General features: G+C 40.8%; 1 protein-coding gene across 1 annotated transcript; it reads left to right on the top strand.

Moving 5' to 3' along the window:
• Positions 1-797: 797 nt before the first annotated feature.
• LOC149200028 (uncharacterized) lies at positions 798-6,655 on the top strand. The gene is made up of 2 exons (XM_089400813.1): positions 798-2,255; positions 2,429-6,655. Exons 1-2 carry the CDS (start codon positions 798-800, stop codon positions 6,653-6,655), a joined length of 5,685 nt encoding a protein of 1,894 aa, XP_089256939.1.
• Positions 6,656-15,428: the final 8,773 nt, after the last annotated feature.

Below are 15,428 nucleotides of genomic sequence, written 5' to 3'. Positions count from 1 at the left end.
TGCTAGTCTTTTTATCTGTATGGTTGCTAGATTTCAGCATCCAGTTATACTCAGTATTTCTCACTACTGCTTAATAATAAAACCCTCAGTTGCTGCACCCATTTTCCCAAGTTGGATTTTTCCGAGGACTTTTGTCCAAAAATAATTGTTATTTTATGTGTGTGTGCTAGCATTTCTTCCAGCATTTATTCTTCCGCATTTTTATTTGTGTATATTACAATGTGATTTATTCAGTATTTGTCGTAGCAAACAACAAATAAATTGTGCAATTAAATAACAATTAGGAGAATAATTTCCAATTGCTGCAATAGGATTCCAATTTGGAATTTTCACATTATTCATATCTCTGCCCCCTGCATCATTCATGTGTCCCCTCACCCACTTGTCAAGATCACATGTTGGAAGGTGGGCTTCTAGTCGGAAGGTAATTTATTCATTTTGCATTCAGGTGCTTAGGTTTGTTTGTATTTTGGGCATTTGGCATGAATTGTGGGGTAACTTGGAAGTGTTGAGAAATGTAACTAATTTTGGTTTTCATAATTGTTGTACTGATTTCAATATACATCTTATGTAACAAACAAGAAAATAAAAGAAAAAGTTATTATTATTAAAGCATGGGTTTCATGCGAAGGGGTTACACGATCCATCATGACGACAAGCGGGAGCGAGAACGGCCTCTGCAACCCAACCTAGGGTTTCTGCAACTCCTGCAACGGCAGGTCTGCCAAGCACAGTACAGCCGGTAAAGATCAGGCGGACGGGTGGTCAGAATAGAGCGGCCATCGGCAAAAAGTAAAATGCAATCACCTCAGGGGGAGGGCCAGGAGCCTCCCCCCGATAAGGATAGTCGGATGCCGTCAACGGAAGAAAAGGAAAATGAAAATGAACAGAGCGGAGGTAATACGGATCGTAGCAAGCAGAAGGGCAAGGACATAGATCAGGAAGACAGAAACAGAGCAAGTTCTTCCACATGCAAGCCAGTAGCAACTCACAGACCAAGAGTGGAGTTCCCAAGTCATCGCATCAATGCCAGGATACAGTATATGAGAGACCACGCGCTGATCGGCAAATTCATAGGAATATGGCCGACGGAGAAAGCGCTGAGAAGTTGGATAAGCGCTAAATGGCATCCAAAAGGGCATATCACTCTGCACCTAGGAGCAAAGGGGTTCTTTACTGCAGTTTTCAACTGCTTGGAAGATCGCAATAGGATTCTGGATGGGGGTCCCTATTTTTTCAACTCTGCAGGATTATATCTCAAAGCGTGGGTCGAAAGATTCAATCCAGACAAGGAAGACCTTAGCTACGCTCCTGTGTGGATAAGGTTGTATTCGTTGCCGTGGGAATACTGGGAAGAAAAATCCCTTCAGGAGATTGGGAACGCACTTGGCGAGTTTGTAAAGATTGCAGAAGAAACAAAATCATGTAGATACACGTCTTATGCTCGAATATGTGTTTATATGGACCTCAAGCAAGCACTGCCAGACACGGTAAGTTTCTTTCATGAAGATTCTGAATGGATTCAAGTTATAGATTACGAGCATGTACCATTTAGATGTAGGAAATGCCATGATATAGGGCATCTCTACAGAGACTGTCCACTAAATAAGAAACCCTCTTCCCAAGAGAGCTCAGATAATCAAACATCAGATGGTTTCACTAAGGTAACAAACCGAAGGAGAGGGAACAAAAGAACAACAGGTAATCCCAAGGCAAATCCGGTCAACAAGCCAATACCCACAACGAGTAATAGCTTTGAAGCCCTGGCCAAAACTGATATGCAAGATCTGGAGAAGGAAGCGCAGAAGAACAAGGAATCCAATAAAGAACAGCTAGGAGAAACTTCAGTGCAAATAGGAGATATGACTCATAAGCAATCAACCCTGCAATCGCAAGCTAAATCTGTATCATGGCAGTCCCAAGGAATGGAAGTGGAATACACTGAACCCAATGACAAATCATCAAAGGAACGAGAGGAAACCTCTCAAGAACCTCAAATCATGGAAGAAGATCCGGAGTCTTTAGATATAGGGGATCTGGATATTCTAGGCCTGGAACAAGCATGCAAGACAGGGAATTTTGAAAAAATACCAGATCGGCAAGTGGACAACCTAGTAGAAGTATTAAACAGGGCACAGAAGAAATACTCGCTAGGTGTCCAGATAGGAAGCCCATGGGATGGCAAGTTCATCACAAAGGATAATAAGAAAAGAGGCAGAAAAACAACACTTGAGAGAACCATCAAGATAGGAGAGGTATTAGTGGAGTCAGGGAGGTATGCCAAACTGACCAGATATTTTAATACTAACCCCCATCCTTCTCAATGAAGCTGATATCATGGAATATAAGAGGGCTAAATGGCCCAAGGAAAGGCAGATTATTAAAAAATATGCTTATGCTAGAAAAACCAAGCATACTCTTTCTGCAGGAAACGAAATGCAACTCAACAATTTTGGAAAAAATAGCAGCGAAAGCCTGGCCAGGAGGGCTAGTAACAGCTGTTGATGCACAGGGAGCCTCAGGAGGACTCGCAATTCTTTGGGATGCGCGAGCCATTCAACTAAACAACATACAAGCTAATAAAAGTTTCATTCAGGCAACATTTCATCTCATAGGTACTAACACCTATGGATTTATAACTAATGTCTATTTTCCTCAGGATACTGCTCAAAAAGCTCAAATCCTGAATACATTGTCAGATCTCAGCTCAGAAAGGCCATACCCACTTTGGATTTCTGGAGGTGATTTCAATATGACAGCAAGCATGGAGGAAAAACAAGGGGGCAGAAGCAGAGTAAATAATGATGGTAACCTACTAAAAAATTTCATTCATACTAATTGGTTGGTGGACGTTCCCACAAGCAATGGCCTCTTCACTTGGAGCAATAAGAGAGAAGGATCGCAGCAAATTGCTTCGCGTCTTGATAGATTTCTTATCTCAGACAATGCAACTCACTTAGGAGGGGAATTTACAGCATCCATACTACCTATCTCAGGATCTGATCACTGGCCTATCGAACTTCAATGGAACAGACCTGGCAACAACCTCAAGCGACCCTTTCGATTTGAAGAATTTTGGCTAACTCATCCGGACTTCGAGAAATTAGTTAGATCAACTTGGCTCAACTTCAATCCTACTGGAGGTACAAAAATGTCCAAGTTTCAGCAAAAACTCAAGCATCTTAAAGGAGCAATCAAGCGCTGGAATCATAATACTTTTGGTAACATTTTTAAAGCTCAAGCCACTCTCAACTTAGAAATGAAGAGGATCCAGCAAAACATTATAACTGAAGGACGCACGGAGGAGTTATCCAAGCAGGAGCAATTCATAGAATCTCAAATATTAGAGAGGGCCAAACAGGAGGAAACATTATGGAGGCAGAAATCGAGGATTAGATGGTTAAAAGATGGAGAAAAGAACACAAAATTTTTCCATAAAACTACGGTCCAGCGCAGAATGAACAATTGTATTACTCACATCAAAAATGAACAGGGGGACAAAATTGAAACACAGGAAGGCATTGAAGAGGAATTTCTCAGATATTTTAAGAAAGCACATCAGGAACCCAATATAGACAGAATGCCGGCTATTAACAAGCTCCTAAAGGACATCCCAAAGCTAATAACAGAGGAACACAATAGTCTCCTCCTTAAACCCATCAATCTACAGGAAGTTGAAGAAGCGGTACATCACTTGAAGGAGGGGAAAGCGCCGGGTCCGGATGGTTTTACGTCAAACTTTTTTCATAAGTTTTGGGACCTTATAAAAGATGAGGTATGGCAATTAGTGGAGGAATCCAGGGCACTTCGATGGATGTATCCAGGGTTAAACGCCACTTTCATTGCCTTAATTCCAAAGGGGGAAGATTCTAACACTCCAGACAAGTATAGACCGATTGCCTTGTGCAATATCATCTATAAAATAACATCAAAAGTCATAGCAACCAGACTAAAGCCGCTGCTCCCTCTTATTATCTCGCCCGAGCAGTCTGGGTATGTAGAAGGCCGGCAAATAACGGACGGGATTATTCTAACTCATGAGATAATCCATTCCTTAAAGCAAACCAAAAAGCCAGGTATGTTGCTTAAGCTAGATCTGTCCAAAGCTTTTGATAGTATCAGTTGGGTCTATATTCAAAAAATTCTCACTGCCTTTGGGTTTGCCCCATCATGGGTCAGATGGATTTTTAATCTTTTGTCTTCAGCTTTTTTCTCTGTTTTAATCAATGGAATCCCCTCGGCCACGTACCGTCCCTCTAGAGGTATAAGGCAAGGAGACCCCTTATCTCCCTTTCTTTTTGTTATTATGGCTGAAGGACTTGGCAGAAGTATCACTTCGGCCAGGCTTGCTCAGCATCTAAAAGGCCTTTCTTTCAATAATTCCCCCTCCTACTCCCACCAGCAATTTGTGGATGATAATATGCTTTACGGTTATCCATCGGTGCAAGAAGCACGCCTCCTCAAATCAATTCTGTCAAACTTCTCTGATGCTTCCGGCGCCCTTATCAATCGAGTTAAATCCCAGATTTTTTTCTTTAATACCCCTGTTCCCACCCAAAAAGCTATCGGCCGAATTCTGGGATTCACTACTGCTTCCCTGCCCTCCAAATACCTAGGTGCTCCTTTAATGGCCTCAGCTCTCAAACACTCCTCTTGGAATCAGTTGCTGGAAAAACTGGAGGCTCGACTCTTCCTTTGGACTCACCGAGCCCTTAACATGGCTAGCAGACTTGTTCTTATCAAGGCTGTCCTAAATTCCATGCCCTTGTATCTCTTCTCCATCCTTGCTGCCCCAAAATGGGTTCTCAAAGAAATCAAGAATCTCCAGCGCAATTTTTTATGGGGAAGCTCAGGACACAATAGGAAATGGGCTCTAGTTAAATGGGATAAAGTTTGTCTTCCTAAGAAAGCAGGGGGTATTGGACTAAGAGATCCTGAGCACAGTAATAAAGCAATGGGCGCAAAAATCTGGTGGAGATGGCTAGCCTATCCTAATACCCCATGGGCCTCTCTTTGGACAGCTAAATATGCAAGCAATTGTCCTATGGAAGAAAGAATACGAATGACGGAGGTCAGCATGGGATCGGCAATTTGGAATGCGGCTATACAACATAGAAGTCTTATACAAAAGCACAGTTTCTGGGAAGTCAAAAGTGGATCCACAGCTCGGTTTTGGGAAGACTCCTGGCAGCAATTACCCAAACTAAGAGATATACTCCAAAATCATCCAATATCAGAGCAGGAGATCAATCAGTTAGCCAAGGTAAATCAATTCTGGAGCTCCTCTACATCTCAAGGACACAGGCAATGGAAAAAGGCAAATCAAATATTAATGAACAGCTCTGAACAAACTCAGCAGTCTCTCACTACAGAACTACAAAAGAGGCAAATCACCATCTCAGAAGAATCAGACATTCTAAGATGGGGCTATGAAGAGAAAGGAACATTCACCACAAGGGAAGCATATAAGATAATAGTCCAAGATCAGATAAACAAAGACACTTTATGGGACAAAATCTGGCACACTTACAACTGGCCGAAGGTCTCCACCTTTTTATGGCTCTTATGCCACAATAAAATTCTGACTTGGGATAATCTTCGGAAAAGAAGCTTCTTGGGCCCATCCATATGTCTCGTCTGTAGGCAAGAGGAGGAAACAGCCATACATCTTATGCAGACATGTCAAATGGGAAGAAAACTTTGGGAGAAGGTCGCCTTCCGCTGCCAAAAAGAAGGTAGAGTGCAAGGAGATCTCAAAGCAACCATTCGTAACTGGAGTCAAAAGCCATTTCAAAGCAATCTCCTTAACACTATGTGGCAAATTATACCTGGCTTACTGATGTGGAACATCTGGAAAGAGCGAAATAGAAGAGTTTTCAAGGATCAAATTATGCCCTTAGAGCAAATTTGGACTAAATTTCATCAGAACATCATGGAGTCTCTATCGATTAGAGAATGGTACGCAGAAGACCTCCCCACTTCACCACAGGAGAAAACAGTATGGGACAATTGGAGGATCCAGATAAACCAACAGCCAATTATCAAAAAGAATCCCACAATGCAGGAAAAAGAATCAAGTCAATGGACACCGCCTCCCATTAACATGTTCCAACTCAACTTCGATGGAGCCTCAAAAGGAAATCCAGGGAAAGCAGGGTATGGAGGAGTCGTCAGAGATCACAATGGCAATCCTCAATGTATTTTTATGGGCTCGAAAGGCTGGGATACCAACAATTCAGCAGAATTGGAGGGACTATGGAGAGGTCTTAAAATGGCTCATGAAAGGAGATTTTTTCCACTCATCATAGAAGGGGATTCGCAAATTATAATTCGAATGATCACAAATCTCATGCATGGATCACCCATTCACAAAGTCAGCAACAGCTGGAGAATGGCCCAGAGGCTTGAGCTGATAAACATTTGGCTTTCTAAACATCAAGCGATCTCATTCAAACACACCAGAAGAGAAGGAAACAAGCTTGCTGACTTTCTTGCTAATCTTGGAGTGGAAGCTGAGGTAGGTTACTTTGAAGGGTCTATAGCCAGTATAGCCACCGAGGACCAACTCGCTAAATTCCAGGAAATTGTTACTTGGGATAAATCTCAGAAGAAGAATACACACCCGGATGCGGGTGGCATTAATAGTCATTTATGAGGAGCCGCACTACACAGGCAGCTGGCCTGGCAGACGGCAGGTGGATGGCTCTCATGGTACGCGTAGCAGGATGGCAAATGGATTTAAAAGCAGGTGAAATCAATACTGGGCAGTCTCGAATGTTGGTCTTGCAGTCAAGCATTAATGCGAGCATGGTTGATTGGCAGACAGATTGGTTTATAGGTATGGATCTGATCAATACGCCTGTCTCAGTCACTGGTTCTTTTTATGGCGAAGCAGAACCGCTTCAGTACCCCTGTTTCGCATTCCGAATTTGGCTGCTAGCCTGGGTTTGTAAGTTCTCTGAAACTATCTGCATTCCTCTGGTTATTGGTTTGCTCTGCCTCAATCCCTCTCTCCGTCAATTTGCATTTCTGAATATGCCTCGACGCCGAGGTATCCCTCGCAGAGGCAGCCATACCGGGAACAGAGGCCGCCCTTCTCGCCCTGTTCCTCAGAATGTTGTCCCTATCGCCTCAGCATCCCCTTCTTCTCCGCCTCTGGAACAAGCTAGGCCTATACCGAGTAATTCATTCCAGACCTCCAGGTTCACTTTTCAAAGCCGGCTCAACAGGCCTGTTTTGACAGCAAGTATCACCATCATTCTCGCGGAGGAAGAGAGCAATCAGGTCAGCTCGGCTCCAACTACCCCCTCTCAATCTCAGGGAGACAGTGTGCTTCTAGGGGACATGATAGGGATGGTGTTCCAAGTGGACAACATGCAAGAGGATGCCCATGTCTCGGAAACGCCTCAACAGCCCGTGGATCCGACTCAAAGCGATATTCTGGCCTGCGGCCCGACTCAGAGTGCAGGTGGGATTTTAAATTTGGTGACCACTCCTGATGGTGGCGCACCGGCATTTGATGAAAGCGGTTTTGTGACCTGGGTAGCTTCTTCCAGCCAGGTGGATAGGGATATGCCGGATTCACCAAAGCATGCAGATTAAAACTGTCTCCTCACTGCGGGGTGGCCTATGCAATTTTGGTTTTGTGTCGTCAATTTTGAGGTTAGGTGTCTCTGTCTGGTTCATACTCTGGTTACAGATTGTGGCAAATGCCATTATAGTCTCTGCTTTTTGTTATAAAAATGGCTATGATAGTTGCTTTTCTGTTTTTGTGGTCAATGAAGGGCATGACGAAATCAGTCCTGGTAATCTCTTTCAGTGTGTCAAGGCCCGAATACAAAATTTTGTAGTCTGTACTGTAAATTCGGCAGGAAGCCTGAACTGTAATGTCTCTGAGTTTTTGGTTGAGGAATGGCCGCGGCCTCCTCTGAGGTTTTGACCTCATTGTATATACCTTTTTATTTTCTTTAATAGAATTAGCATTTATGAAGAAAAAAAAAAAGCATGGGTTTCATGCGCATTATTGATGGTCTTCTAGGTAAAAGCATGTTCTTCGTGCTTCTAGGGTTTGTTAGGTCTTAGGACTTATTGTATTGAGTCAAAGGAGTCAACATCATGTTTATAAGACCCTTCCAGACAAAATATATTTGTAAAAGGAATTATTTTTGTTTAGAAAGTCCTCGAAGCTCCAAAAGTACAAGTCAACCCTGGGAACATCAAGTCTGCCTAAATGAGGGAATTCGACCCCTTCAGAAGGCTATATAAAGAAGTAGTTTGAGCTCATATGGAGACACTCACTCCACAAGTTCGATCTATCAAGAAAGAGTTTGATCTGTAGGTAGGAAGCTAGAAGAAGAAGAACGAAGGTTGAGGAGAAGAAAGAAGGACGAAAAAAATCTTGTTTTTGGGCTCTATCTCTCTCACACGTGCGAAATTCTAGTTTCTAGGTTGCAGGAAGAAGGCCAAAGTTGCAGGACCAAGTTGTAGAAGGATGAAATGTAGGATCTTGTAGCTGGAGGGAAGGATACTCTGTTTAGACCTCATTGACCTTCGGAGGAGCTATCTTGCTCTAGGAAGGTCTCAAGAAGAGGCAATTCTAGGGTTTCCTTTTGCAAGGTTGAAATTGTAGAGTCGAAGTTGTAGGCTGAGTGGTAGCATTGAAACTGGCAGGTCAAAGTTTTAGTATGTAGCAGTTTGGTGTAGAATCAAGGAAGGAATTGAAGAAGGGCAAACTTGGTAGTAGGGGAAGGACTTGGTCTAGGGTTTGGGTCTTTTTATCTCATTTAATTCAAATTCTATGAAGAGAAGACTTTCCTAGTTCCCCCCTTGGAGGGGTTTTTCCCTAGCTGAGAGCCTAATATTTGTGTCCTCTATTGTTTCTATTACTATTTTTGATATTGTTTGATGAAAAGATCTAACCAAAGAACCTAAAAAAAGATAAATAAGATTCACAAGCAAATATCAAGGTTAAGGAAAATAAGATTAATAACTGCCACTTTCCATTTTCTAACATGGTATCAGAGCTAAGGTGAACAAGGAAGGTAGCTGAAGGGACATTAGAAGGAATTGCTTACAAGAGGAAGGGAAAAAAGAAACTCTCAAGAAAAGGCTAAAGAAGAAGACCCCTTGGTAGAAGACCTAGAAGGAAGGTTTCTACATTAATGGAGATCACGTCTACATCAAGCCCACATCAAAGGAAAATTTGAGAGAAAGACTTCAAGAAGAGTGTTGATCTCTCTCTAGAAGAAGATTTATTTGGAAGGCATCTTTGAAGGAAGCATCAAGGGACTTCAGAAGTTATTATCAAGGACACCTCAAAGATCTTGAAGGCATCAAGAAGAATCTTGATCTCAAGTAAGTATCATATTATCACATCATGTCTAAATCTTTAAGTCATATGGGTTCTTTTTGCACGCAGAGCAATAAGCTCATTGGGGCATCAAACTATCTAGCATGGAATAAAAGAATTCACTTGCTACTCACAAAACAAGAAGTAATGGAATATGTTATTGGGGAAATCACTGAACTAAGCAAGGACAAAACACAAGAACTAGCAAAGTACAAGAAAGGGCAAGTAAGGGCTCAAAGGATCATAGTTGAATCAATTAAGAATTCTCTTGTTCCATTGTTGCAAATCTAAAGACTTCCAAGGCCATGTATGAAAATTTAGTGAATTTGTACTTTTAAGTACAACAGGACAAAAGATGTCGTTGTGGAACAACTTATATAGAATGAACAAATCAAAGGATGAGGATTTGGCATCCTTTCTCATGAGAGTCTCTCAACTAAGAGACCATTTGCAAGGACTCGGGGAACCTATTTCTGATTCGGAAGTAACCATTTGTGTACTAAATGCATTGCCACCAAAATGGAGCAGTTTGCAACAAGCATCTACTCCAAGAAGGATTGAACTACCTTTGATGAGTTGTGGGCTCATTGCATATTGGAAGAATCAAGGATCAAAGTAAAATATGATATTGGATCAGATGAGCAATCTCAAGCCTTTCTAGCTCGAGTCAACAACCTGAAGAAGGGAAAGTTTGGTAAGTCCAAGAAGAAAGACATGTCCAAGGTTCAATGCTTCAAGTCCAATGAGTTTGGACACTTTAAAAGGGGTTATCCAGATTCCAAACCAACAAAACAACAAGAGAAAGGAAAGGAGTGAAGGTCATGTAGCCAAAGCAGTAGGAGAACCTGAGAAGAAGGCAAAGAAGGAAGAAGTGAAGGATCTTTACTACTAAAGAAGCTCCACTAACTGTCGTGTTCTTTATGAAGATTAATCTTTCTTTAGGGATAGTATGTTTTGCATAGCATCATAGAGACAAGCATATGATAGTAGCATGTCTAGAATTTACATGATTGGGTAGCTTTGTTGAGATCATCTAGATAGATGAATAGATAGACCATTTTTGCATAATTTTCATCCATGTATTGTCTAACATTATGTTAGAAGTTGCATCCTGCTTAGTTGAATCATCATAGGCCATAATTTTGGAAGGTCTTTGTGAAAAGCATCAGGACAAGACTAATAGACATTCCATGTAATGTGGAATCAATACTAGTAAGCCCCACATGAAGTCCATTTCACCAAAGAAAGAATTATAAAAATAAAATTAATTGGGAAAATATTTATAAAAGGGTTTGGAGATAAAAATTAAATATTTTTGGGCAAAATTCAAAATTTGAAATATGAGGAATTCCCGCCTTATTCCTCTAGTCGGCCTAATTCAAAGGCACCCATTCGATTGGCAAAATTCTATATATATTCTCTCTTGATGGATATCTAAGGGCATCTTCGTATGGCATAAAATTTCTTTTGAGGTTCTTATATTCAAATGGCTCGAAGATCTCAAGTGTCTTTTCTGGACTTTGCAAAAGGTTATGTCTGCACTCACTCTGCTCAAGACTACGTTGTCTCAGGTTTAATCATCAGCCCATACCATCTCTCTGCCACAGTTATAACCCTCGCTTTAGCTCGCATAGGGTTTATATATTCTACAAGACCTCTGCTCGTATCTCATATATGACTTCGCACCTGTCATATGCTCTGCAATATGACTATTTGGATACACTAACCCAACAACTGTATAGTTATCATGACTCGCATCTTAACATTTCATATGGCATCAATATGGCTTTGTCTATGCACAATGATATGTATGAATAGTTATACGTACGGCTCCTTTGCGATATGATTTAGTATGACATCATTTCTTTGTATATACACGTGCGTCACTTTGTTTTGGCATCATTGCATGGGTCCGATCTCTCTATTCAACTCCTGTCCTCGTATATATTATACAACATTGACATCGCATTATCATAGCATGAATCACAGTATTGACATCGCATTGTTAAGAAATTATAGTCTTAACTGTTATGGCATATGATTCCTCGTCAAGGTCTCGACTGGGGGTTAATCTATATCTCTGCAATATTCTCTTGGGTATGATATCTTTGTAGTATAATTAGTTCTTTCAATGTTTGATACTTGGCAACATTACCTTGTATATATGGCACCAATCATATGCATTTTATGTACAACATCATGGTGATCATGGCATATTAGTATTACAGTCCTGCTATATGTAGCCCTATGCAGAAAGAAGACAGTGACAGTATAATTTAGCTCCAGTGGTTAAGTATTATCTACCTTTGATATGCATGGTCCTCTTCAACAGTATGTATATAGCATTGATTCTATCCTGAAACCAAAAAGAGTAACCCTTATGAATGATTCAGATATATGCAGAAGTCTTCTTGGTTGATATGGCATCACTGCAGTTCAATATGGTGGCATATGGCAGGCTATTGATGATAGGATTATGTAACAACATTCTTGATAAATATTGTTCACAAATGATATTGTGAACAAGACATAACATGCCCTGTGTGAAAAATCGGTGACCCGAATCCTATTGCACCAACTGGAAATAATTCTCCTAATTGTTAAATTAATCTTAATAATTTATTTATTGTGTGCTATGGAAAATACTGAATCAATCACACTGCAACCTACACAGTAAACTGCAGAAGAAATAAACACTGGAAGAAATACCAGCACACACACATAAAATAACACGGTTATTTTTGGACAAATGTCCCCGGAAAAACCCAACTTGGGAAAATCGGTGCAGCAGCTGAGGGTTTTATTATTAAGCAGTAGTGAAATCTGAGTACAACAATCAAGATGCCAAATACTGGCAATCCTGCAAAGAAAATACTAGAAAAAATATTTTGAGGGAAATTACCCCAAATCTGAGCAATCCTCGCACTCAACAGCTCTCTGAAAATCAAGCCATCCTCCTAGATCTGCACAGCTACTGCGTCACACCAGCGCAGTTTGCTACACACTCTACTCAGAACAACTGAAGATCAAACTGTCCAACCTTTTACTAACTAGGAAACTGGTCCTCAACACTCTGGAAATGCTTTCCGGCCTCCAGAACTAAAATCCAACTTCACCCCAGCAAAATCGAACTTGCTCATTGAAGCCTTTGCACTGCCTATGTGCTGCTTCCTGGAGAAATCTCTGCCTTTCTCTACAATTGCACTCGTTGGATCTGGAATGTCTCCTCCAACCTCACTGTCTTTTCCCCTCTCAATGCTTCGATCTCACTGGCTCTCTCTCTGGCAACTAAATGTTGCTACTCAAGAAATCGATCTACTCATGAAATAAAACTGCTCAAGTGATTTCTCCAAGCCCCATCATCTTCTTCTTATAATCCTCTGTTAGGACTTCAATGGCCATGATTAGATCTTAATCGATGGCTAGGATTAACTTGAAGTCGATCTGTGTGAGTTTCTAGTACATTAACACCATAACTTAATTAATTCTGATTAATTAGTCATATTCCCTAATAAGTTTAGACTTTGGAAATATTTAAAAACTGACTAATAATCTAATTAAGTCATTTCTAGGTGGAATTTCCAAAAACGATTTATGGGCTTTGGAGATCTCATGTATTCTAGCCTCTCCACAAAATTTCGTGGCTAGAACACATTCGATGCTACAAATGTTAGAAAATTATATATTACAGAGCAATGGAACATATAAAATATTGCAGAAATATAAACACAGAAAACTCATAAAACAAAAGAGACACAGATATGCATGGTTCACCCAGTTTGGGCTATGTCCATGGAGAAACAGCTAGACCTTCCTTTTATATTATCCAGCAAACTGAAGAGATACAACCTACTGCAGATCCGCTGTAATTCCCTCTTCGCTCTCAATCTTCTCTCTCTTCCTCATTCAGAATACAGATATATGTAGACGCAATACAATTCCCTCATATATAGCAAGGGGTTGCCTTTTAGGGAAAAAAACCCTAAATTAAACATAACTTCTACCATTAGATCTCTGCCTAATGAACGGCCCAGATTGACTACGAAATTACAACATTTTACAAGGCAATTTTACATCTATTTTTAGCTTCGGGGGCGCTGCCCCCGATCCCCCACTAGGGGGGGGCTACCAAAGGTCGCAGCTGCCCCCCCTGCAGCGTATATTTTAAGGACGGCTTTGCCGCCCCATTACGAACTAGGGTCCAATGCGGCAATACCTTTGAATACAAAAGATAATCAGGCTCCACACCCAACAATCTCCCACTTGGAGACTGATTATAGCAAATCCACCGCTGCTTCATTTGCTGGACAATGACTCCACTTTAGACCTGGTTGTTTCTCATCTTCTTCATCATACTTGAAGACCAATTGAAACTGAGGAGACACTCAGTTTCTCCCTGGTTACAACTTTTGTTAACATATCTACAGGATTTTGGCTAGTGTGTATCTTTTCCATCTTCAACTGTCCATCTTCCAATGCTGACCGTATGAAATGATACTTGAGCTATATATGTTTAGTCATGGAATGAAATGCAGATTTCTTAGCAAGATGTATGGCACTCTGGTTGTCACTGTATAACCTGCCCAACTCCTGCTTCTTACCCAATTCATCCAAAAACCTTTGTAACCAAATCATTTCTTTCCTAGCCTCTATAGCAGCAACATACTCTGCTTCTGTTGTTTAGAGTGCAACAACGCTTTGCAGTTTTGAGACCCAACTGATAGTTGTTCCACCTACAGTAAACACATACCCTGTGGTGCTCCTCCTGTTATCTCTATCACCCGACATATCTGCATCAACATATCCCTGTAGAGTAATGTTTGAACCACCAACATGTAATGCTTGATTTGTGGTACCTCTCAAATACTTGAGAATCCACTTTATTGCCACCCAATGTTCTTTTCCTGGATTGTTCATGTACTTGCTTACAACTCCCACTATATGTGCAATATCAGGCCTTGTGCAGACCATTGCATACGTTAAGCTTCTAATTGCTGATGCATATGGAACTTTAGACATATCAGCCATTTCTTCCTGAGTCTTGGGACACATTTCCTTAGTTTGAAATGGCTAGCCAAAGGTATACTAACTGGTTTTGCATTCTGCATATTAAACCTTTTCAAGACCTTTTGTATGTACTCACTCTGAGACAATGTTAATTTGCGATTCTTCCTATCTCTAGTTATTCTCATACCAAGGATTTGTTTTGCATCACCCAAATCCTTCATTGCAAACGAGTTTGCCAATTTTCTTTTGAGCACATTTATTTGCGGCATGTTAGAACTTGCAACAAGCATGTCATCTACATATAATAACAATATAATAAAGCTGCCATCATTTTGTCTTTTGAGATAAACACAATGATCAGAGTGACATCTAGTATAACCTTGTTCAGACATAAACCTGTCAAATTTTAGATACCACTGCCTTGGAGCCTGTTTTAAGCCATACAAGCTCTTCTTCAATGTGCACACTAGTTTCTCCTTACCTTTTACCTCATATCCTTGTGGCTGCTGCATATATATCTCTTCTTCCAAATCCCCATGGAGAAAGGTTGTCTCTACATCTAACTATTCAAGATGTAAATCTTCAACTGCTACTAGACTTAAAATAGTTCTGTTTGAAGTCATTTTAACAGCAGGAGAAAATATCTCATCAAAGTCTATACCCTTTTTTTGTGCAAACCCCTTCACCAAAAGTCTAGCTTTATACCTTTTTCTACCTCCATCTTCTTCCTTCAACATGTAAACCCATTTATGCTGCAATGTTGTTTTACCTGCATGCCACTTGACTAAGTTCCAAGTCTGGTTATGTGCTAAGGATTCCATCTCTTCTTTCATGGCTTGCTCCCACTTCTTCCTAGTTTCTACCTGCGCTGCTTCTTCATAACATTCTGGTTTACCATAATCAATCAACAATACATAATATAATGAAGGAGAGTATCGTTCAGGGGGTCTACATATCCTGGTAGATCTTCTAACACCACTTTCAGGGGTTTGAGGTGCTTGTTGCTGTTGTGGTAGCTATTGATGTTCTAACTGTTGATCATTATGATTTTCAGGCACCATCACTTTTTCTC

Source organism: Pinus tabuliformis, chromosome 2_1 (genome assembly GCF_031772625.1).
Source record: "Pinus tabuliformis cultivar Carrire ecotype Pingquan chromosome 2_1, CPIR1, whole genome shotgun sequence".
NCBI classification, from domain to species: domain Eukaryota; kingdom Viridiplantae; phylum Streptophyta; class Pinopsida; order Pinales; family Pinaceae; genus Pinus; species Pinus tabuliformis.
The sequence above is the reverse complement of the archived record's forward strand: the minus strand, read 5'-3'. Positions and strand labels throughout refer to the sequence as shown.

What these genes read in the sequence shown, in the direction of transcription:
- LOC149200028 (XM_089400813.1), top strand. Translation starts at nt 798, where the DNA reads ATGCAATCACCTCAGGGGGAGGGCCAGGAGCCTCCCCCCGATAAGGAT. An exon ending in GAACCATCAAGATAGGAGAG is followed by an intron (nt 2,256 to 2,428) that starts GTATTAGTGGAG and finishes CTCTTTCTGCAG; the next exon opens with GAAACGAAATGCAACTCAAC.